At 49.0% G+C, this 21,481-nt stretch overlaps 1 protein-coding gene across 1 annotated transcript in view; it reads left to right on the forward strand.

The window, feature by feature from the left end:
• Window positions 1–21,481, forward strand: part of Snd1 (staphylococcal nuclease and tudor domain containing 1) — a 450,499-nt gene that overhangs the window by 419,727 nt on the left and 9,291 nt on the right. Inside the window, exons 17-18 of the mRNA XM_090333252.1 lie at window positions 14,515–14,703; window positions 20,832–20,973. Coding sequence (XP_090189378.1) covers window positions 14,515–14,703; window positions 20,832–20,973 — 331 coding nt within the window. The remainder of the gene's footprint in view (window positions 1–14,514; window positions 14,704–20,831; window positions 20,974–21,481) is intronic.

A 21,481-nucleotide genomic window follows, 5' to 3' on the forward strand; every position in this document is an offset into this window, starting at 1 on the left:
GCATCTTTGTTTCCTCACCATTTCAGAGCATGCTCACCTTGTAAGAGCTGCTCCTAAAAGGAGCAGAGAGCAGGTATCTGTGGGATTCTGCATAGCACAATACAACTGGAAGGTAGAACAGGCCAAATGAAGTTAAGGGCCCATTTAGGGGATATACAGCCAGCCAGTATGGGTGGACAGGAGGCCCTGTGAACCACCTATTGATTCCTAGGACCTTCTCACACTGACTTGTATTTAGGAAATCGGATTGAAATTGGAGGAAATTGAGATTAATTCGACCCTAGCCTCTGAAGAAGATAGGCAGGGTGCTATCAACAGCCGAATTATCAAGCCCTCCTACATCATCATTCCTATCTATCCTCTGATCTGGTGGCAGTGACTTTGGGAACTTTCAGGAACTAGACAGAAGGTCTAAGAATATGAAGAGCCAGTGTCAGGGGGAGTGGGCCAAATGGACAGAGAGGCAATGTGTGGAGGAGTGCTGACTTTCATATAACCAAGCAGCCCAGGCCATTGCCTGTTGCATGGGCTAGAACCCCTGTAGAGCGAGGAGGATAAGAGGAAGGAGAAACCATTCTAGCCTACACCAGGAGTTGGGGAGGAACCAGTTTCTGGCCTATTAGAGCTCCACTTTGAGAGGGTAAGTGATGCCATTTTTTAATTGTTGTTATCAATTTAAAAAAAATCAGCAGCAAGGAAGCCTCAACCTTTCCACACAAAGTAGGGCCCAGTCATTAACCAGGCCAATCTGGCCTCTGGCAGGCTGTATTTATTCTTATTTTGTGTGTACGTGCTCAAACATATAATGGGTGGCTTTTACCCATGGGCTTTTCTTTGCATTACTGAGAGGCCAGAGAGATCATAGGCCCTTCAGGTCATAGCAAGCATGAATCCAGTTGTCTTGTGTGCAGAAGGGTAGATGTAAAACAGCCTCTAGCTCTGGCACAGCTAGGGCTCAAAGTCTAGTTTCCAGGGCTGAGAATCTCAAAGGATGCTTCCTTTTCCCTGCTCTAAGAGGTTTGCAATGATCTGAAAATGTGCATCAGACATGAGTACAGTCCCCCAAAATGCTCAAATATCTCTCCTGGGCCAAAAAGCAGCTTGTTAGTGGGGTCAGAAGAGAGGCTGAGACTTTCTGTTCCTCAATGTCCTGGCCAAAGCCATAGGTTAACAGAGTCACCGCCAGCCTGCAACATTGCTGTTGTGCAGATCAGAAGAGGATCCCCTCCCTGGGCAGTCTTACACAGCATGCCCTCTGCACAGAGTGCTGAGGCAGGAAGGCCTGTGCCAGACATACAAAGGAAAGGATGAGTGCAGGGCCTCGGGGCCTGCTCAGAGGAACCACAGAGGAGTAGCTCCTTAGCTGGCTTGGTGGTCATGGAGACAGGCAATTGCCTGATCCCTGACTGGACCTGTAGAATTTTTACCTTTGCAGAATTTTCTGGCCTACAAAACGAATTGGTATCTTCATATTTTTTTTTTTGACAAGAGGTCAGGTGATAGTTTTGTTTGGTTTTTAAGGTGCTCCATGGCACCCCCCCCCACATACATACACCTTTAGAGGATACCGTAGACCTGTGCTGCCAGCTTTTCAACAGTCCTCAGGACCACTGCCTAGTTGGAGAACTTTGACTGAGTCCCAGGGCAGCTTCCTCTCTAAGCCCCAGATCCTTCAAACCAATAGCATTGCTTCCCCAAAGATTTCTGCAATTCCCCAAAATGGCATGAAACTTTCTGTAACCCACTCACAACTTGTAGTTTCAGGCCATTTCAGCCCTTAGACTCAAACATTCCCTACATGGTAATGGCTTGTACTAATTACCTAACTTCTTGTGTGGAGAACTGAGCACTGAACAGTGCTTTGGGATCTAGGGGTTGAAACCTCATGGCATTTGGGGCCTTAGTTCAGCTTGTCCTCCAATCCTACTAGCTTCTGTCCTGTCCTCGTACATAGTTCTTCCTCAGCTCTTGTCTGCTTTTGCTTTTCACCCCTTCCTTGCTGAGAGTTCTGTAGTCAGGAGGCTGTGGATATGTCGGAAGCCAGAGAGAGGCATACACAGCTGCTGCCTGCACTCATGCCTGGATAAATAGAGGAATCCATCCTTGCTCCATTTATATTCAGTCCAGGCAAAGCCAAGTGTGGAAAAAGCCCCTTCTGCTCTGGTGCTGGGTACCTCTGAGTCATCAGCCCTGCTGCCCTGACCTAGGCCAGCTCTGCCCCTCTGGGCTCCCGTCGGCAGGCCTGCTGAAGCAAGCCAGCCATGGACCTCCACCACAGGGGGCATTAAGAACAGGCCTCCTCTCATTAGTTTGGTGCTGCGGTGAGCCCAACACCAGGAATTTCCCTTCTCCCATTTTGTGGCTGTGGATGTTGGGAAACTAGGACCTTTTAACTGGCATCTGCCTACTAAATGCCTCCTAGGCTCCATTAACGAGTATCCATAACACTGATTGTGACATTAAGGAAGCTGTAGGGGTTAGCCCTGTGTAAATGCTGTCATGTTTCTGGTGAAACCGTGTCTGTTCCAGATATTGATATGTAGGGAGTTTGCAGTAGGTACATTCAAAACCAAGTGAGCAACATGTGCTTCGACCTGGAACAGCGAATCACATGTGGAGAAGGCTCCTAGGTGTTTGACATGGCAGATCAGAACAGTGAGGACCAGGGTAGTAGAAGTTGAGAACAGCGAGTTTCCAGTTCAGAGGAATTTATACCCTTCTGTGTTGAGAAATTTGGAAAGGATGGAAAAGATTTTAGCAAAAAGTAGATAATCAGATGTGGATTTTTTTTTTGGGGGGGGGAGGGCCTTGAACTCTGTGCCTGAGCATTATCCCTGAGCTCTTCAGCTCAAGACTACTACCCTACCCCTGGAGCTACAACACCACTTCTGGTTTTCTAGTGATTAACTAGAGATAAGAGTCTTGGGTTCTTAGTACCCAGGCTGACTTTGAACTGTAGTCCTCAGATCTCAGCTTCCTGAAGTAGCTAGGATTATAAGCATGAGCCACCATGCCCAGCAGAATTTTTTTTTTTTTAACAGCACTGAAGTTTAGACTCAGGGCCTCAGACTTGCTAGACAGTTTCTCTACTGTTGAGCCATACCCCTAGCCCTTTTTGTAGCTGGGATGCCAGGCAAAGGTTACTACACCCAGCATCTTCCATTGAGATGGAGTCTCATAGGCCTCTCTGGCACTGCTGGCCTAGAACCTTGATCCTCTTGATCTCAGGCTGTCAGTTGTTAGTTGAGAAGGCGGGTGGGGGGGGGGTCTCATAAAATTCCTGTCTAGGCTGGCCTCAAATTTCAGTCCTCCCAACTTCAGCCTCTCAGGCAGGTATAAGCCACTGTCACCTGGCTCAGATATACATGCACTTATTAAGCATTTATTGAGCAGGTAATGTCATACTAGACTGTCCTTCACTCACATGTCACCAAAGTCCTTTGGGATAGGAGTTATTCATTATTATTCTCATTTAGCAAATAGGACAACCTAAACCTAGAGAACTCAAATAAACTCCTCAAGGCCATAGCATAGGACATGAGAATTTGAAGCTAGTGTTGAATCATTGTGTTGCCCTGAATCATTGTGTTGCCCTGCCTGTCATAAGCCACACTCTGCAGAGGCATGGAAGGGCCGATAGAGCCAAGGCTGGTGGTAAGGCCACCACTGAGGGGGTATTACAGATGGGACATGAGCTTAGGGAGGGGAGGAGTAAGGGCAAAAAAGGGGGGGAGAAAGAGGACTGGGAGTTTGGCCTAGTGGTAGAGTGCTTGCCAAGCATGCATGAAGACCCGGGTTCAATTCCTCGGTACCAGAAATAGTGTTGTGGCTCAAGTGGTAGAGCTCTAGCCTTGAGAAAGTCCAAGGACAGTGCTCAGGCCCTGAGCTCAAGCCCAGGACTGGCAAAAAAAAAGGGGGAGGGTGTGGGGGGAAGAATCCAAGAAGTGGCTAGGCATGATGGCTCACACCTATAGTCCTTATCTACTCAGGAAGCTGAGATCTGAAGATCTCAGTTCAAAGCTAGCCTAGGCACTAAAGAACCTGACATTCATATCTCTAATTAACCACTAGAATAGGAAGTGGCACTGTGGCTTAAGGGATAGGGCATTAGCCTTGAGCTGAAGAGCTTAGGGACAGCGCCCATGCCCAGAGTTCAAGCCCCACAACCCACAATCATTTTTTTGTTTTTTTAGTAGAATGGTATGAGCCTGGAGGTAGGTTGTGGATGTACAGGGAACCCATGATGCTACCTGGAGTCTTAACAACCAGGAGAAAAGTAGGCTTTGTGGTGAAGATAGAGGATTGGACGCTCCCTACAGTTGGAAGTCATGTGGTATAGTTGAATTCTGAAAGGAGAAGTGGAATAGATAGTAATTAGGTATATAGTGACGGGAAACTGCACAGGGTCTGTCCAAAAGCTTAAAGTGGATCCTAGGAATACCCAGATTCAAGAGCTGGAGAATTCAGTTTAGACTAAGAAAGAACAAGGAGAAAAAGCCAAGTTTGAGGATCACAGAGCTCTAAAAACAGAAAGCTTTGGAAAGATGGGTGATGCTTTGTCAGATCATTTGAAAGGTCACAAATGATGAAGTCTGTGAAGAAAGTATTAGAATGGCCATTAAGAGGCTCTGATGACCTTTAAAGTAACTGTGGCAGTGGAATGCTGACCATGGGAGCCAGCTACACTGGATAGGGGACTGAAAGGAGGGAAGAAGGGTGGGCAAGTGCTGAATGCTTTGTGAGTGAAGAGAAAGAGGGGGACTTGAAAGGATGGGAGGCTAAATTGATGTTTTCCTAAGGTGAACAAAATGCTTCTATGTGAGAAGAGCGGCCCTGGTAAGACAGGCACTCAGAAATGAGACGACAGATTACTGATACAGTAGGTTCTATTTCTATCTTCTCTGCTAGAGGAGGTCACGAGCTAGAGCATAGTTAGCTTCTCCCAAATGGATGGAAAGGAAAGAAATAACCATAGATGTTAACCGTGTGTGTGTGTGTGTGTGTGTGTGTGTGTGTGTGTGTGTGTGTGTGTTTTGTGTGTATTTGTGTATGCACACATGCAAATACATGCACGTGCATGTATCAGTATTGGGGCTTAACTCAAAGCCTTGCCAGTGTACCTTACTTAGCCTTTTCACTCAAGGATGACTTTGTACCACTTGGCTTTACTTCCAGTTTTTTTCTGGTTAATAGGAGATAAGAGTCATAGAGTGGTCTTCTTTGGCTGATTTCAAACCACAATCCTCAGATTGCAGCTTCCTGAATAGCTAAGACCACAGATGTGCGCCACGGATGCTTTTCAGTAGCAAAGTGTGGGTTACCACAGTTCCTAGGCAAAGGACCCTGAGAGTTGGGGTAAGATAAACAGTGCCCAGGACAAGGGTCTACACTAATGTACAGAGCAAGTCTTGGAGTCATTGATAGAACTACACACAGATGAGAACTGCCATTTAAACTTCACCTGATTAGATATTTATTTACTTCCAGACCAAGTGGGATATCTGAAAATGTCAGGCAGTTGGTTCCTCTATAGATCACATATACTGGTTCCCTCCACAAAAATGACCATCCACTGGCTCCATCCATTTAGAGAAAGTCTAAGTCAGAAGACAGAGAGATGTTTGGGCTATTCTTCCGAGAACACTGCTGTGACTGACCTCCTGGCTCAAAGCCAAGGTCTGGCGTAGAGAACACAGTCTAGAGGCACCTGATGGAAAGCAGTCTGAAAAGAACCCATCTTTTCACTGCTACCAGGGTACATGTAGAAGAGCGGGGTCCCCTCGGGAAGATCCCAGACCTTGCCTCTGGCTCAAAGACCCCTTGGGAAAGGGCCGGGGAAGAATGAATGATCCTTAGTTCCCCCACATTTCCTGTAGGAACCTCAGGAAAGAGAGAGTTAACTCTCCCTCCAGGCGGGCCCGGGGTTTTCCTGAGAAGATGAACAGTCTGTCTTCCTTATTGTCTGCACCAAAGGAACAGATTGCGTCAGTTTGTAAACTGTGTTACGCTTGCAAAGGCTTCAAGTCAGCAGGTTTGCATTTCCCGGCACATTCCACCAATGCAGCCCTGACTGCTGCCTCTCTGCCTTAGGCAAGACCAGAAGCAACCCCTCACCCTCCGCCCCCACTGTCCTACCCCTACCCTGGAGGTAGGGAGAATGCCTTCAAGGAGAGCAAAAGAAGCCCTTCTAGCCCAGCCTCCTTGCTTGCTATCCAGGCGTCCCCTCCATTTCCAGGAGCTCCTTGACCTCTCTCAGTAGTGTGCCAACCTGGACTGGACTTCCAGGCATACCTAGGACTTTGGCATGAGCCAGTGCTCAGATATCAGAAAAGAGGTTTTCTGGAAAAGCAATCCAGTCTGTGCTTTGGATGTGAAAGAGCTGTGGTTTGGAGGCAAGTAGGGGACTGGAGCAGAGGCACTGGTGGGGCTGGAGCCATGCTGTGCCAGAAGCACCTGGAATATTCGTCCAGGCTGCTGCCCGCCGCTAGCCTGCCCACTTCACACTGGAAATGAGATCCAGGAGGCACTTCGCACTCGCTGCCTCCCAGCTCTCCAGGCTTGCATTATTAATGGCATTGTGTGAATGTTCATCAGCTCTGAAGGAAGTTGGCACATGTGGAGGGGGTGGGTGTTCAGGAGTGGAGGGTACAGGTTGCCTGTGTTAAACTGCTACTCTATTAGAGTGAAGTGTCTCTTCAAGTTCACGGCTCTAAGCCATGGACAACTCAGCTCTGTGGCACAGTACCGTCTGTGTGGCAAAAAAATAAGACCAGTTATGTTCCAGTTGCTCTGGATTGCTACTCACATTTGCAGTGACGCTGTGAACCGGATGAATAGGTTGTGGTGTCTTTGCTAGTTTATTTTTTAAAAATAGGTTTAATTAGGCTCACAGTTTTGGAGGCCAACCACATGATACTAGCACCAGCACTTGGCTTCCTCCCCGGGCTTTATGATAAGGAGCATTATGTGACATGGCAGAAGCCTGGGTGAGAGAGACTTACCTGACAAGGAGGGAAGCAAGAGAACCTGGTCCTAGGAGATGTCTGTTGATTCCTTCCAAAGTAATGTTCCTGTGACCTAATTACTTTCCACTAGGCGCACTATTTTATCTGTTTTGTTTTGTGACATGGTCTCAAACTCATGATCTTCTGCCTGTCTCCCAAACGAAGGGATTACAGGCATTTGCCATCACTCCCAGCTAGGCCCCTCTTTTTGAAGTCTTGTAACCTCTCAGTACCATCATACACGGAGTATTGTAAAGTTGGTGGCTCAAGCTTCCAACCCATGAACCAGGTGTCAGCAAACCATGCCCAAGCCAAGGAAGTCAGGAAGAGGGCTGATTCACTGGGAATAAGAGTCTCTCAGACTCGGCCCTGGCTGACTCTTAGCCTCCTGAGGAGCTTTGAGCCATCAGCATCCAGCTTTTTTCACGTGATTTACGAGGGGGAGGACAGTGTTGAGAAACAATAATATGGCCCAGTGGCATGGGGAAAGGTGAAGATTTTTCGCTCTGAAGCCTACCATTGGGTGACCCATGACATTTTCCAGAGCTGGCTTATTCCTACTCTACTGTGGCGAGGAACTTGTACTCAGTATCCCACTTCCTGCTGGAATCCTTCCTTTCCTGATGCCCCAGGGAAGGGGTGGGGGTTCTATGCTGTCTTTGGCAGTCCCACTTCCATGAAAGGAAGCACACCCCACGGCTGTGTTCTGGCTCCTGCAGACTCCCTGCCCCTGGGGCTGAGGTTGGCTGGACTAGGCTCAGACTTTGCCTATCCTGCCTTCGGCCTTGTACATAGGGGAAAGAGTACCTGTTCTCCATCTTCCTGGCCTACAATGGAACGGGCTGACTGGTGGGTGTTGAGTACCCTATCCAGAGGCGTTATCGGGGACATGGATTCCCCCATAGCCTTCCTTTATTCTGCATGTTTCAGATTCGCTCACCCTTGGTGCCTGTGGCTTCCTTGTTTAATGTCACCTTTCAGCAGGGGCACCCTCTGCCACATGCTCTATTCTCCCCCCTGTACCTTGACATTGGGACCCTAAGGAAGCTCCAGGCTGCGGTGTGGGTCTGCAGCGTTGCTCCTTGGGACCACTAGGCATCTAATATAGCCCCTGGACCAGGAGAGTTAGGACAGACCCAGCTAGAAGAACCCCAAGGAAGGCAATTTCACCTGTGATACTATGCCCAACCTCTTCCATGAGCTACACACACACACACACACACACTTACACGCTCGCACGCACACACACACACACACACACACACACACTTCCTCCCTTCTTCCCTTGTTCGTTCATCCGTTCTTTCTTTCTTTCTCTCTCTTCTTTCTTTAGGAAAGATTTCAGAATCCAAAAGCTAATTGGCTAGAGAAGAGTAGGAGAATTTGAAAGAGAGCACGTTAACATTTATACAACCATCAGCAGCCCTTGCCTGGCTTTCCCTTCTCTTCCTTCCTCCACACCCTTGGCAAACCCCAAGTGGATCCCTAGTCTGCACTGCACCCCAGGCAGGAATGAGCCTCCCCACTCAGGGAATGACTCAGCCCCTCTGCCTGTCTGTTTGAAGTAGTTCCTGTGTTAAGGAGCTGGACAGAATCCAGATGAGGGGGAGAAGGGGACAGTGTGGGGGTGGAAACAGGGACTGTATGTATATTTCTGGAAGCTACAGCATAAAAGCCACTGAGAGAGGGGCCATAGGAAATGACACAAACTCCTGGCCTCCACCATCTTCCCTGTTTGTTCCTATCCATGGCTCAAGGGGACAATCCAGCTCTCTTCCTTTATGCTTTTCTCTCTTACCACCCTCAGCCTAGAAGGATGAGCCCACAGCCCTGCTGGATGTGCATGAGGTATATGTGTGTTGCCTGGGCACCAGGAGCTCTTCCTTGATAATTAGGAGACATGCAAATTAACAGCCTGTGCCGTTTGTATTAATTTGGTAAATAAGCCAGAACAATTCCATTAGTGGCACATTAATGTGTTTGGGAACAGGAGGCTGTGTCCCGTTGCAAGGCCACAGGGCCTGCTAGCCATCCCAGCCTACGGACTGGGCAGGTCCAGCCTGACGAGCAGCCCTACCTCCTGAACATGACTGGCTGATGGTTCCTAGGGAAAGACATCTCCTGGTTCAGGAGAAATATAAAGATGTTCACACATCCTAGCTCTTCCTCTCAAGCCCACTTGCCTTACTTTCGCCTCAGTATTTTATATGAGGACCCCTAAGTATAAGAAACCCAAAGCTTTCCAGTGAGGGGGAGGAGATTGAAGAGACTCATTAAGTAGAAAGTGTTCCATAATTACATAAGCTCCAGTGCACAGATTTGCCACCAGGACAGCTCCTGGATGAAACTGTCTCAGAGATGTAGAACCAGCATTGGTTGATAGGAAGATGTTGCTCCAGTTAATACATAGAACCTTTTCTCCATTTTATGATTAAGAGAAGTATCTAGGAAATAATGTGTGACTTGCCCGAAGGTTCACAGGTGGAGCTAAGGGTTAGACTCTCCAGTCTAGCTAGACTCCAAAATCCATCACTATATACCCCCTCACCTCCCAGGCAGCACGCATACCCCGCCCTGGAGAAGATTCTGAATGTAAAGCTAGCTTCCTTCCCCATATAATTTAACAGTGTAGAGACAAATGAAGACATTTGAACTTAAAATAAGTGTTCCTACCAGGAAGAGAGGAAATAACCTCAATTGTGTTCATGGTCATGATGATGAAGCACTTACATGCCAAACACTCTTCTGGTGCCTAATGTATTTATATTACTTTGTTCAATTTCTCATTACAGGGCAGGTGGATTTGAATCCAGGTCATTTGGTTCTAGTCTTTACTCTTAATCTCTGTGCTAGTCTTCTTCCTGAAGGCCAAAGGAAGGACAAACTCACAAGTGTTCAGAGAGCTGCTTCCCACAGGCCAAGGTCAGGGTGGCAAAAAGCTAGAGTCACTTGGCAAGCAAGCATCTTAGGTTGAACAAAGCAACACTGCCTTCTTGTTGCAGCTCTCTTGAGTATAAATAAGCATCCTTTCTGTGGTCTATTTACTGCTGTGCTTTTTGTGCTTCTGGCAGTTTTGTAGTTTAAAATGATCCCAAGCAAATAGTGCTATAAGATGACTAGAATGTGCCTTAAGGAGAAAATGTGTGCTCTAGATAAACTTTCATTCAAGCCTGCTCCCTGAGGTTGTATGCTATTGGCTGAGAGTTCAGTGTAAATGAATCAGTGATTGATTTCTTCTCAGGGAGAATGATGTTGAGACCTGGAAGAACACAGCTCATAGGACTGGTCCAGACCACATGTGCAGCAGCCTCACAGCCCACACCCACTTTGCCAGTTGCAAGGAGTAAGGGGCCAGAGGTACTGGCAGACCAGCCAAGTCACAAAGCCCCGCAATGTCTTCAATCCTGAGGGTCACAGTTAACTTTCCATCATGCTGTCTGCCCGCTTCTATCATTACCTGTTACACCACTTCCTCCAGAGTGGCATGACTGAGTCACGGAGGAAGTGCTCACTGCCCTCAGGGTACTACACCTTCAAGGCTTCAACATGTGCTCTGAAGAAGGAAAGAGCCATCATCTGTCCCTTGCTAACCCTGCATACACATCCTCTGTGGTACCTACTTCCAAAGCTGTGTCCACCCACATACGTACACAACAAATGCCCACGTGCCCACAAAGCTCGCTCCCAGCTCTCTGGAAACCACAGTAATCACCCAAGGGCCAAACTCCTTGGTGTCATCTGCCACTGTCGGACAACTCCCACAGGAACTACAGAATCCAGTTCTCTTCTGAAATGTTCTGGGATGCCAAAGAAACAAGTAACTGTCACAATGCTTTAGGTGGAGGCCTAGTTGATGCTCACATCTTTACCTGTATCTTGTAGAAACTTACAGACTAAAATTTATTTACAACCTCAAAGTGTGTGTGTCTGAGTCAACACCTAGAGCAGCAGTACACACCTATAATCTCAGCTATTCAAGAGGCAAGGTCTCAGAAAAATAACAGTTCAAGGGTATACCAGACAAAACGTTATCAAGACCCCATTCCCACAAAACATTATCAAGACCCCATTCCCACATTTACACTGAACAGTGTAAATAGGAGGATTGTGGACCAATCAAACTTTGGACCAAAACATGAGACTCTATCTGAAAAATAAAGTATAAAAAGGGTTAAGGGACTGAAAAAAAAATAGCTAAAATAGTAGATGCTTACTTAGCAAGTACAAAGCCCTGAATTCAAACCCCAGTATTACCAGAAAAACAAATACAACCTTGGGTTACTTGGTAAGCACATTCTCATCTTCCACTGAATAAGGCAACATTGCCTCCGGTTGTTGCTCTCAGGAGTATGAGTAAGTGTCCTTTTGTGGTCTATTTAGTGCCATGCTTTTTGTACTTTTCATTGGCAGTTTTTGTAGTTCAAAGTGATCCCAAGCAAATTGTGCTACAAGAAGACAGCAATGTGCCTTAAGGAGAAAATCTGTGCTGGGTAAACTTCATTCAAACCTGACCTAAGGTAGCTTATTGCTGGCAGAGATTTCCGTATAAATGAATTAACAATATACGTTGTATTTAATGTGGGTGTATTTAATAGAAACACATCTAGAATAGGGTTATATATTAATCAGTTGACAAAAATGGTGACCAGAGTAGCTCATAGGAACTCAAACCTTGCACTTTCCCTGTTAGCAATGATTCAGTATTCTCTAGTTCAATGTTCACAGCCACATTATAAAACTATTATGGATAACAAGGATGGATTGTAACTACCTATTATATCTATATTTTCTGTGTGTATATAAGTTGGGCTCAAATGATCCTCTTGCTTCTGCCTCCCAAGTAGCTACCTAGCTTATTTTTTTTTACTATTATTATTATTACTGCTTCTACTACTACTACTACGACTATGACTACTACTCGGAAATGTGAGAGATATTTAAATATTAGAGTTAAACAGAATTAGAATCTGTACAGACGTGGATCTGAATGGTGTTACAGCTTGTCCACTGGTTCCTGGCCATCAGGAGAGAGGAGGAATGCGGTAGAGAATACACACACCTAGGAGCTCCTTTCTTAACCCTTTGCCATAGAAGAGTCACACTGAGTTTCAGCCCTCATCAGGCCAGCATGTGCTCACAAGGGTGGTAGACCTAGTGCAGATGCTGGCAAGAGAGACTGGGAACCAAGCAAGTATAGAGCCAGCAGGAACACTAGCCAGCCACCATCCCCTGAGAGCCTGTGTTTGATTGAGAAATTACTATGGCAGTGGCAGCTGTAATGAAAGGGGAAGCAGAACCCCGTGGGCGACAGCATTATCTCCCTCAACAACCAGAGATGGATCCAGTGGCAGCACATTGCCCAAGGCCAGAGATTTCTTTCCTCAGCTGCTGGCTGGGCCCAGGGACTTGTCAAGCTCAGGATAGGGCCTCGTTGCAAGCTGGGAGAAGCTGGGTCTTATGAAGTCAAGAGGAGCCTACTGCTTGCTTCTCAGCAGGTTGGCCCCAGTGGTGGTGGCTAGGCTCTGGGTCTCTGGGTTGTCTGTAGTAAACCTTAGAGAACGGCAGTCACCTGGAATCTGCTTAAAGCGTGGTGTCAGTTTAGGATCTGACTCTGGCACCTTGTCGAATGCCAGGGATTGGGGCTGCCTGTTGCCTCATCTCTGAGCTTCTTACATCAATCCCAGCATCCTTCTGCCAGGGATCACACTTGCCCACTTTGAGCTGCTCAAAGCCCTGCTACTTTTAGAGGGAAGCTATGTGGTTATGCAGGGCAACCATCCTTGATTTTAAGCATACTTGGCTGCTTTTCACTGGGATTGTGTCCCCTGTGACTCTAAACATAAGACAAGCAGCCTGTCTGTTGATCAGGTCGTCTCCCCCCAATTCCTCTGGGATCACATGTTTGCTAAAACTTGGCAAATTAAGACTCTTCTGAGAGTAACACATCAGTTCTTGCCCCACCTCTACAGCCTCTACCTCATGCTCAGTCCTGCCCCTGAAGGGGGCATAGTCTGAACTTTTTGCAAGGTAGGACCAAAGTTTTGAGTACAACCTGCCCAGATGTGTGTGTCCTTCAGTAAGTTCACTGTTAGGCTTATAGAAAGGAGAACCCTTATTTCGGCATCTACCAGCACTGGTTACTGGTTCTTCCCATGGTATTCAGGCTCTGCTGGTGAACTGGTAATCTCAGGACCTGGATGAAGGAGGGAAGCCCACAGTACCCCAGTAGAAGAGGGGGCAGAGGGAGGATTAGAGATCCACTGCAGAAGAAAATGCTGCTCCTAGAACTCTAGTTTGTATGAAGGGAATGCAAACATATCCTGGTCTGCTAGAGGCCAGATAGAGGGGCAACGGGCAGTCTATTTTCTAGCAGAAATTCGGCTACGACTTGTTCTACTTCTGTCCTCCCTGCCTTGGTTTTTCTCTACAAAATCATCTAATTAGCCTGGGTCTGAACAGTACCTTTGTTCCTAACCCCAACAGATCCTGCATTTCTCTTCTAGTATTACACCCCAACTTCAGGATTGTTGAACTTATATTTCTATTTAAAGAATTAGCAGTGGGCCTCAAACTGGGAAGACAGTGTTGAAGAACGAGAGGAGGTCAGGTTCTGTCTCCCCTGCCTCTTTTTCTCCCTACTCCCTTCTCTCTGCATCTCTGGGGAGTTATATCGTCTTGCCTCCAGCTTTCCCACCTTCATTTCTCCTAGCCCTCTTCCACCAGCTCCACCTCAGGCTTTGAGAATTCCCAGGTATTTAGACATTCATTTTATTGCTTAATCGAGCTTGAAGCTGTTTAAATTAATACAAGTTTTTACATTTAGCAGCAAAGGTTTTTACAGCCCCTTTAGCAGGGGAAGAATGAGGTCAGGAGAGAGTCGAGGAAGGAATTTGTCCTGGGCCATTGCCTTTCTGAGGCAGGGGCACATTAGCCACCACCAAGGACACAACCCTGAGGCCATCCTGTTGGAAGAGCAGAGCAGTCAAGGTCTGAGTCTATTGTAGTGACCACGTTCTTCCAGCTGCCCCTTCTCAGAAGTGACATCCTACTGGGATTGCTCCTGACTATTCCTGTGTGCAAACACTGTTCCTGCCTCACCTGTCTCTCGTCTCCTCTCTAAGGCACTTTAATTATCTTCATTAAGCAGTAATCCCTAATGCCTTCCTGTCTTCCCTGCACCCGCTGGGGATGTGTGCTGAAGGAGGGTGGATGTACCATGCGCCCTCTGTTTATCACGCCTGAGCGTGCACATGGCTGGTGGAGTACTCCCCCCGCTCAGGCCAAGAGGGGTAAAATACAACCCAGCACTCTCCAAAAGCAGGGGAAGGGGAAAGTGGAGTGAAGGATCTGGTTCCAACTATTCCTGCCACATTAGCAAAACTGTAGAGGCAATTGACTGCCCTGGCCTTGGCAGCACTGCCCACCAGCCCCCTCCCCCCCCCCCCCCGTCCCCCTCTCACACACCTGGGACTTCCCTCACAGGCTGACACACCCATGTCTCTGTCCCCAGGTGGAGGTGGAAGTAGAGAGCATGGATAAGGCCGGCAACTTCATCGGCTGGCTGCACATGGAGGGCGCTAACCTGTCTGTCTTGCTGGTGGAGCAAGCGCTCTCCAAGGTCCATTTCACCGCTGAACGCAGTGCCTACTACAAATCCCTGCTGTCAGCTGAAGAGGCCGCCAAGCAGAAGAAGGAGAAGGTAACAAGTATGGTGCTGGTTCCCTAGCACACGCTCACTCTCTCCCCTATCCCCTCCCCCAATAGTGTCTGCCTCCAAGAACAAGCCCACGTGGCTCTGTGGCCCTCACACTGAGTGGCTGAGGAAGGGTGAGCAGCCAACTCAGGCAGCCTGGACCTGCAACAGGACTGGGCCACTGTATGAAAAGTGACATTGGTGCAGGAGGAAAAAAGACTGAGGCCTCCTGGGGAAGAAGAGTCTAGAGCTGCCCTGTGGAGGGCACTGGCGCCCCCTCTGAATTTCCTTCATATCCCCCTGCAGGGAAGCAGCTTCAGGAGGTGCATAAAGCTGTTAGGACAGCAGATTTATAGTCCATCAGTCTCCGCAGACACTGCATGGAAGAGGCAAGGGGGATGGGTCACAAAGCAGCTTTTGGAAACAAATTGACGATTAAAGAATTGGTGGCTTACGGTGGGAACTGGGCTCAGCAACCCCCGTAGAAGGCTGTCTCCATTGACTTACAGCTCAGCCCCAATAATGGGGATAAATCAGCTGGCCACCAATTTGTCAAGGCTTCTCTGAGCTTGAGGAGGATTTCATGGGACAGCCAGGCTGAGCCATAAATTTATTCCAGGAATAAATGTTTCCTTCCCATGGGGCAACCATCTGGCTCAAAACTCATTTCCCACAGCCAAGATCCAGACACCTGCCAGCAGGAGTGGGGGGCTTTGTGGTTCTAAAAGGCACCATGTTCTTGCCCAATCCAGAGGAGCAAATTCCTCACTCAGGCCTTCTGTCTTCCTTGTCTTCCTCCTGGGACTAGACAGGGATTGCTCTCCTGGAGAGCGCTCTCGCGCGAGCGTGCACCCCCCCCCCCCTTCCCCTGGGAATAAGAGCAGGCAGTCCATCTTTTGGTAGCTGGTGATGAACTTCAGGAGGCAGCAGCTTAGAAAATAAGAACAGGAAAAGGGGACTGAAGGAGCCAGCCCCATGGCCTCAGAAGAGATTTCTCCATTCCCTGTGCTCTAGTTCCTGCTCACATTAAACCCTGTCTTCCCAGCACAATGGGAGAAGCATCAGGAAAGGAGTCACATTCTTCCTCTTGGATTCCCTGCTTATGACAGCTGCACTTAAGATTGCCACTCCAGGGCCAGGAGTCTGGCCTGGTGGTAGAGTACTTGCCTGGCGTGCACGAAGACCTAGGTTCCATTCCTCGGTACCACATACATAGAAAAAAGCCGGAAGTGGTGCTGAGGCTCAAGTGGTAGAGCTCTAGCCTTGAGAAAGCCCAAGGTCAGTGTTCAGGCCCTGAGTTCAAGGCCCAGGACTGGCAAAAAAAAAAAAGATTGCCTGTCCATGTCCTCTGGCTGTAAGGAACCAGGGCTTCCTGTTACAGAGCTGGGTGGGCCTTCTCAGGGGAAATTCTCGTGGCTAGCATGGTAGCCCCTGAAGCCAAAGCCTTGAGTGGAAGGACCGTGTTATGGACCCACTTTCTGGCTACTCCAACCTGAGAACTCATTTCAGCCTAGAAGCTGCTTCCTCACATATGTCCTTCCCTAGTAGGGGCCTGGGAAGACTTCAGGGAGGATCAGGGAGTAGAACCTGGTCTGAGATGGAGTGCTAGATTCCTTGCCAGGTTGAACTAGGGATTATTATTTAGGAGGTCTGTCTGAGAGCCCAAGTCATCATTTTGCTGGTGCCACTTGATGATGAAGAGTTATTAGCAGTGATTAATTACTTACTCAGGCTGCACATTTTTATTCATCTCATTAAAATGCAGTGCACAACACTCAGTGGCAAGGTTGGCCTGCCTCCTGGGTCTCTCTCCTTTAAATCCCCATCCACTTAAGCATCCTAAGGGGCCAAGCTGGCTTTCCTCCTGGTGGCTGGCTCCTGGGAACCAGCTTTGCAGAGCTTTGTAGCCACAACTCTCAGCAAGAATGTGGAGTCAGCTGGGGGACAGTCACCTGAGGGCCTCAGGTATGGGAGATACTCTGCTTCACTGTGACCCTTTTAGGGCTACTTTAACTGTAGGAGAGACCAGGTTAGCAAGGTACGAGATTTTATTCACATTAGGATGTGTCACTGTCAGTATCTATGAGCTAATAAGTAAAGAAGAAATTGTAAGAGTTTTTGTGAGATGGAGCATGTGTGCAAGTCTTTGGGCATTGTGGTTATGTGTGTGTTTCTGAGAACCTGACCATGCTGCTCCCCACCTGCAGGGAGTTAGTTGCCTCCCTACTGGATTTAATCCCTCCCTGTGCCCTCCCCTGCTGCGGAGGAGGCAGATAGAGGATGGCCCCCCACCTATTCCTCAGAGGTTCCCAAAAGGCCTTAGTAGCAGGGAGGGAGCCCCAGATGGCAGCTGCTTACACTGTCTCCCACATACATACTTCTGCCCAGCAGGGCCTTGGACAGGACTGCATTGGCCATTGATTGGCTTTTATTAAGCTTGGCTTTCCTGCTGAGGGCTTGACTGCAGCCACCCTGGATTCATGCCAGCCCCACCCCTGGAGCAGGATATTAAACAGGATTTAGAAAGGAAAGACTAGCCAGTGGAGCCCCAGTATACATTCCCCATCTTCTGCCAGGAGGAGGACCTGGGGCTCCCCTGGGAGGAAGTACAAGGAAGAGAGAGGAACAGGGCTCCCTCTGGGGAGACCAGGAAGAGAGACAGCCTCCATCACTGGCCTGACCCTGCCCTGCCTATGCTGGCCATGGGAGGCTCCTTTCCTGGAGCAGCTGCAGCAATGCAGAGGGAATGGAACAAGACAGGAACTTGCCTGGCTAAGGAGGACAGTATTTCTCTGCTGTGCCAGTCCTTGGACTTCAGCCAGGACTGTAGAGGGTCAGAGAAGTGCTCTGCCTTAGGACATAGCTCCATCTTGGCCCTGGCCTTGATACAGAAAACCATAAACCCTACTGTCAATCAGAGAGCTGGCAGGGCCTCTTTACATTAGCACACTTTGAAATGGCCAAGAGCATGGCCAGGCATATTCATGGATGGTTTTCCAGGGTCCCTGGGCCCTGCTGTGCTTAGATCATTCTCAGATCTCCTCTGCCCAGCATGTTGACTGTAGGGGTCCTTCCCCTGCCTTTCCTATGCCAAGAGTTGGAGGATAGACTTGAGGCACTATTTGTCTATATACACAAGGACTGTTCCTTCTGGAAAGGTCTTTGGGTTTCCCTAGTTGTCTCCCCAGGGGTCCAGGAAGAGGTGCATCTAACATGAGAATTCCACAAAACAAGTATCAGGGATTTGAGCCCCAAAAGGCTTGGAATGGCTGTGTGGCTGTCGTCTGGCTCTTTGCACACCAGCTCTGCAGAAGGGCAGAAGACAGGTCAGTGAAGATAGGCACTTGGGCAGCCCAGCCCAGATGACAGACTCTATCCCACCAAGAAACTACACCGCTGCACTGACCAGCTCGCTTAGGGCCCTTGGTTCCAAGTCACCAGGAACAACTGAGCTGCCCCCCAAGAGTGAGAAGGCACCCTTGTGGTTCCACCATCCAAAAGGCCAAGCTCAGCCTCCTCTCAGAACAGGATTGTTTCCTCCCTGAGCAGCTCTCCCTCTCCTTCTCTTGGGTGCTTCTTAGAGATCATCAGGCTTCAGCTCCTCTGGGTAGAGAAACCTTGCTTTCATTGCCCTTAGCACAGCAACATGACCCCAGTACTGGTTTGTATCATGACCTCAGCTTCCTGCCCACCAGAGCCAGCATCAAGTCAAGCCCCGTCCATCTCCCCAGAGAGGAAACCCAAAGCTCGATGCTGTCGCCTGTGGCTCTTTCACTTGAGGACTTCTCAGCAGTTTCTGCTCTCACCTTGTCAGTCTGCTCCCAGTTGATCAGCACAACAGAGGAGCACCTTCCTCAGAACTGAGGAAGCGATGGGATTAGGATAGAAGCCCTAGGTGGCTCCTAGTCCCAGCGCCCACTCACAAGCTAGCACAGGGCCTTGTATAGTTAGTTACCAAGCTGAGTGCAGAGAAAGATGGGAGCTAGGAAGAAGGGCGGGAGTGGGAGGACAGAGAAGGTTAAATCTTCTGCAGCGGGCTGAGAAATTGAACACTGAGAAGTTGAATGGTGGGAAACATGGGTGCTAGGAGATGGGGCCAGACTATTGGGTCAGGGATGACTGGCTAATGGTTCAGGGCATTAGCACCCTACTGTTTAAGGTGGTAATGGCAGTCTCATCTTTAGAAGCAGTTTCAGTGCACGTCCCATCCATCCCAGGAGCTGCAATGGTCCCTAGAGGGCTGGAAGCCCAGTTGATAAGAAATGACTGGCTGAGTAGACACATATCTGGGAAACTTGCAATCAGGGAAGCCAAGGAGGAAAGCTCCATCCTCATAAACACATAGGCCTTGGATACCTACCTGGCTGTCCCCTAAATCCCTCTCTCTGATCAGGAAGTCATCAAGCTAGAGGGCTCCTAAGGGATTAGGCCAAGAGTCCAGATCTGAGTGGAGACTAAGCTGTGGATTAGAGCCCGGCAGCCTGCTTCCTCTCCTGGCTGGCCAGGGCCATGGATATTGGAAGCAGCAGTGTGTGGCTGGGACTCTGCATGCTGATGATGAGGGCAGTGGTACTAGTAATGGGGTAGTGATGGGTGCCTAGAGCCTGAGAGGTAAGAAAGGCTTAAGAGATACTTGTGATGCCACAGATGAGAGGCCTGCAAGTGCCACTGGAAGGCACTACAGGTGAATGGCAGCAAGCTCGGGTCTAGATGGGTCCAGCAAATCACTGAATTCTTGTTCTTTGTGCTTTCTTCCTCTTCTGATAAAACAAATACATAGCACATTAAAAGCAGAAACATGCCAGCTGCTGATGGCTCATGCCTGTAATCCTAGCTATTCAGAGTCTGACATATGAGAATACCAGTTCGAAGCCAACCCAAGCAGAAAAGTTTGTGAGAGTTTTTCCTCTAATAAAGCATCAAAAAAACAGACGCAGAGGTGTGGCTCAAGTAGTAGAGCACCATGTTGAGGGAAAAAAAAATAAGCAAGAGCTAAAGGCCTTAAGTTCAAGCCCCAGTACCAGCACAACAACAGCAGAGACAGAAGTATGGGCTCTGGAAACCAATCACCCAAGGAAGTAGTTCTGCCATTTAACATCTCTGCTCTTCACTCCTTAGGATCACCCAGCTGATGGCTGCATAAATCAATGCTGGCTAATTTTACATGGGGAGAATGTACATGGCTTGATCCAAGTCAAACACAAGTTCAAGGGCAGTCAAGCCAGAGGCCACATCTAAGCTTTCCCCACTGCTCAGTGCTGTTTCCCCTAGAATGCACAGTTCGCAGTTTCTGTTTGCAAGCCTCTGTCCTGTGTACCCAGTTTCCATTGGTAAAATAGGGATAACGTCATAGCTACTCAAAGGGCTGGGCTGAGTAAGTGACCTGGTATTTGGAGAGCATGCAGAGTGGTTCCTGATACACATAAATTTCTAGCTGATACTTAGACTACCCCTGGGCGTTGTGTGTGTCTGCAAGGACCCCATGTGTAGTCCAGTCCCCACACTTCCCCACCCGTTTCCTGCAGCTCAGCTGGAAAGCTACCTCTTCCCCTGTTCTGACAGGCTTCACTACTTGGATAATCTCCTGGCCGCAGGATTGGACTTGACGCGCTGTCACGTCGAATCAGCTTCTGCGCCACTGCAGCCCTGACAGCACAGGGCTTGGGGACGGAAGGGAGAGAGGGTGGACAGGGCCAGGTCAGAGCAACCTGCTGGAGGTGAGACGGGTGGAACTGCGGCAAGTGCTGAGGATACTTCCTCCTGCACAGTGTGAGGAGCTTGCACACCTCAGGATTTAAGTCACCCTGCACAGTGACAAGAGGTGGGGACAAGGAATCCTGCTTTGAGGTGTCCTCGCATGCTGGTGTGCATGAAGATGGCTTGGGAGCCTAGGGCTCTTTTTCTTGTTTGGTGGAACCCGTGGTCTACATTTTTGATCACTACCTAGTTGTTTCTGATGTATGCCACACTGAGAAACACTGGATCAGAAGAGCTTCAGAGGATCTTTCTTCATTTCGAGGGGCTCAGCCCACTAGCTCCTACACCCCCAAGTGACTCCATTTGCCCCAAGCCCTTTTCCTGGTATCCTGCATGACCCCACTTGTCTGCCCTGCCTTTTGCTGCCGCACCTACAGGTCTGGGCCCACTATGAGGAGCAGCCCGTGGAGGAGGTGATGCCTGTGCTTGAGGAGAAGGAGCGATCGGCCAGCTACAAGCCAGTGTTTGTGACTGAGATCACGGATGACCTGCACTTCTATGTGCAGGATGTGGAGACTGGTGAGTGCCCGGGCACTGCTGGCTGCCAGCACCCAGCCCGATCCTCTGGGAAGGCTCCAGTGGGAGGGCTCCAGGATCCTCCCCAAAAGGGCTCACGCTGCTTCTGCACTCTGGACTCTGGGGTCATCCCAGCCACTTTAAGCTAATCCTGGAGTGCACAAAGGTCTGTAGCAGGCCTGAGTGGGTTCTCTGAGGACAGATGAGATAAGATTTGTCTGGGCGGGGCTGAGACTCTTAGGTAATGGCTTTGTTCCCAGACACCCCAGGCTGGGCCAGGCATGAGGATTTGTGACTCTGGTAGTCTGTCAGGAGACAAGGAACAAATTGTGTAGGTAGGGTCAGGAAACCCTGGCTAGGGTGGCTCAGCCTCCCTTATACCAGTTCCGGGGGAAAGCAAGAGGGATGGGAGCCTGGGCTAGCTTTTGCCTGGGTTTCTTCTTCTCCAGAGGTTACCACAGCTAGAGTAGTGCCAGTTTCCATGGCAACTGGCAGGCTCCTGGGGAAGTTA

The sequence above is a fragment of the Megascapheus bottae genome, chromosome 5 (genome assembly GCF_031878675.1).
Source record: "Megascapheus bottae isolate mThoBot1 chromosome 5, mThoBot2.hap1, whole genome shotgun sequence".
NCBI lineage: Eukaryota > Metazoa > Chordata > Mammalia > Rodentia > Geomyidae > Megascapheus > Megascapheus bottae.